The sequence below is a fragment of the Athene noctua genome, chromosome 5 (assembly GCF_965140245.1).
Source record: "Athene noctua chromosome 5, bAthNoc1.hap1.1, whole genome shotgun sequence".
Taxonomy (NCBI): Eukaryota; Metazoa; Chordata; class Aves; order Strigiformes; family Strigidae; genus Athene; species Athene noctua.
This window is the reverse complement of record NC_134041.1, coordinates 46329973-46332283: the sequence shown is the minus strand read 5'-3', so window position 1 is coordinate 46332283 and position 2311 is coordinate 46329973. Positions and strand designations below refer to the sequence as shown.

General features: G+C 41.8%; 1 protein-coding gene across 1 annotated transcript; it reads left to right on the top strand.

Moving 5' to 3' along the window:
• Positions 1 to 341: 341 nt before the first annotated feature.
• On the top strand, positions 342 to 703 carry ELOB (elongin B). Its single transcript, XM_074907855.1, is given in 3 exon segments — positions 342 to 406; positions 408 to 497; positions 499 to 703. Coding segments are annotated over 3 exon segments (360 nt in total).
• The last annotated feature ends 1608 nt before the right edge of the window (positions 704 to 2311 follow it).

Sequence of the window (2311 nt, the reverse complement as noted above, 5' to 3'; positions counted from 1 at the left end):
GCCTAAAGCAAACTGAGGATAAAAGCCTTTCAGGCAAGAAGCTAAAGTAATACAAATGTTTATTAACTGTGTCAAAAGATCTTGCTAGATGATACCTAGCTAGGAATACAGAAGTCATTAAGTACTTAATAGTATCACTTGTGTAGAGCATGAGAATCTTGATCTGTCTAGCAAAGCAGCTCTGTGGGGTTTTTTGGCCTTCTTTGTCCCCATTGGATCCATTCATCTAATGACAGTTCTGTCTTGACTTCAGCTATTCCTGAAAATAAAGGTTTTTCACTAGAGGGATGAAATCACAAGTTTCCCAGTGACAGAGGACTGCAGGAAGCCCTATGACTGTGATGGATGTCTACCTGATGATTTGCCACCACAAGACAACAAGCTTCACTGAGGCCAAAGACGACAGCTGTGCATGAGTTGAAAAAGGTGGTGGAGGGAATACTGAAGAGGCCACTGGAGGAGCAGAGGCTCTACAAAGATAACCAGCTACTGGATGATGATCACAGGACTCTGCTAGACTGGCTTAAGCAGCCAAAGCTGTCGTCCTCATGTTCCTGCCATGGTGGGCTTGGCTTTATTCTGACCTAGCAATGGCACCTTTGAACCATTGCACATTGACCCCTTCTCAAGCACCCCAGAGCTACCTGATGTTATGAAGTCACAGGAGTCTGGTAACAGCTCTAGTAAAAGAGCTTTGTGTTAAAAACGGCATCTCTTGCTTTGCTTCCTGCTGACAGGGTGCTAATCTTGTCTAGGTCACACCCTTCTGACTATCTGACCAATAAAGCATTGCAAATCAATTATATGATATCAGTGTGCTGTAGTGTCCAGGCAGCCAACAGAACTGTTTCCTGTGATCCTTCTCCAAAATTAGTGCTGGAGAAGCGTGGCAGTAGCTGGTTACATGTGCACCTCCTGAATTGTAAATGCAATTTGTTTTTCTTCCAGCCAATGCCCTGCTCAGAGCTGGGCATGGGGTTTTTGGGGGGGAAGAAGTGTTGCACAGACTAACTTTGTATACAAGCACTTGTTTCATTTGTTTCTCTGTCTTTATGTTGACTCATGACAGTAGTGCCTCTGAGGAGTTTGGCTGGACTTCTTGGGGGACAGGGGTGCAGAAGGAATTTCTGCTCCTGCCTGTAGCAAAATCTTTAGGAAACTATAACCTTAAGACCTGAGCAGAGGTAAAACTTGTAAATGGAGCTTATTACCTTCAAAGTTAAGGGATGCTGCACTAATACAATGCACATCAGTGAATATCTAAAGCTGACATTAAGTATGGTTACTGGCTTGACTGTTGAAAACCTCTAGCAACTGGACAAAGATTTTTCTTCACAGGATTAGATACCAGAAAGTAAATTCCTGCTTTCTTTATTCTTGAAAGGCATGAAAAGTACAGTTGAAAAAGGATAGTATAACCAGAAACTGATAAAATAAAGATGCAGTCTGAGAGTTCTGTAAGAAAAGTTGGTTACTGGAAGTTTTAAAGCATGAGATTGGTCCTATCAATGCTTCTACTGTTAAAGCTTATGAAGCCACTCCTCTTCCCAAACAGAACTGACCCCAGCACTATTTTTGTTCTATGAACCAGCCTACTTCAGAATTAATACTGTTTTTTTCCTTTTTATCCCTAGTGATGTTTTCACAAGCCATCACATCTGACTAGACTTGCACTACTGTGCTGTAAGGGGAAACTCCTGGGGTTTTTCTCTGTTTAACAACCATATATGTTAATGCATCTGTTCCCTGAATGAAATTCTGAGGTAGTGTTATTGCTAAGTTTTCCCTCTCATGTATCAAGGGTAATTCAGGCAGGCTGGTCTTATGTCCAAGTTCAAAAAACTCTCCAGAAACTAATCAGTCCCATCCATGATACCTCCTTGGATATAGACTAAATATACAGGCACTTTTGAAGTGCCACTTACCTTCTTAAACCTCACCAGAGCAAACGGAAATTGAGCTCAAGTCTGCCAGCTGAATCAGGATCTAGGTTTTTTGTGTTCTCTGTAGCTCTGACTTGTCCATCTATTTCTTCCTGCATATGAGCACTGTGACAGAACTAGGATGTCACCTAGTGGCTAGTGAAATTATAGGACAGATTAAAAATAACAAACCAAACCAAAACCTCAGCAGCAACAAAAAGTTCCAGAGCTGTCATATCTGTACATAAAAAAGCTGTGCTAATGTAGCTGGGCTGTAGTTACAAAAACTGCTCAATCAAGCTCCTGACTTCCCACTAGGCTTGCTGAAAAACTTCGGTCCTCTCTGAAATTCTTGACTGGTAATGAGCACCGAGCAAAAACTACTGACA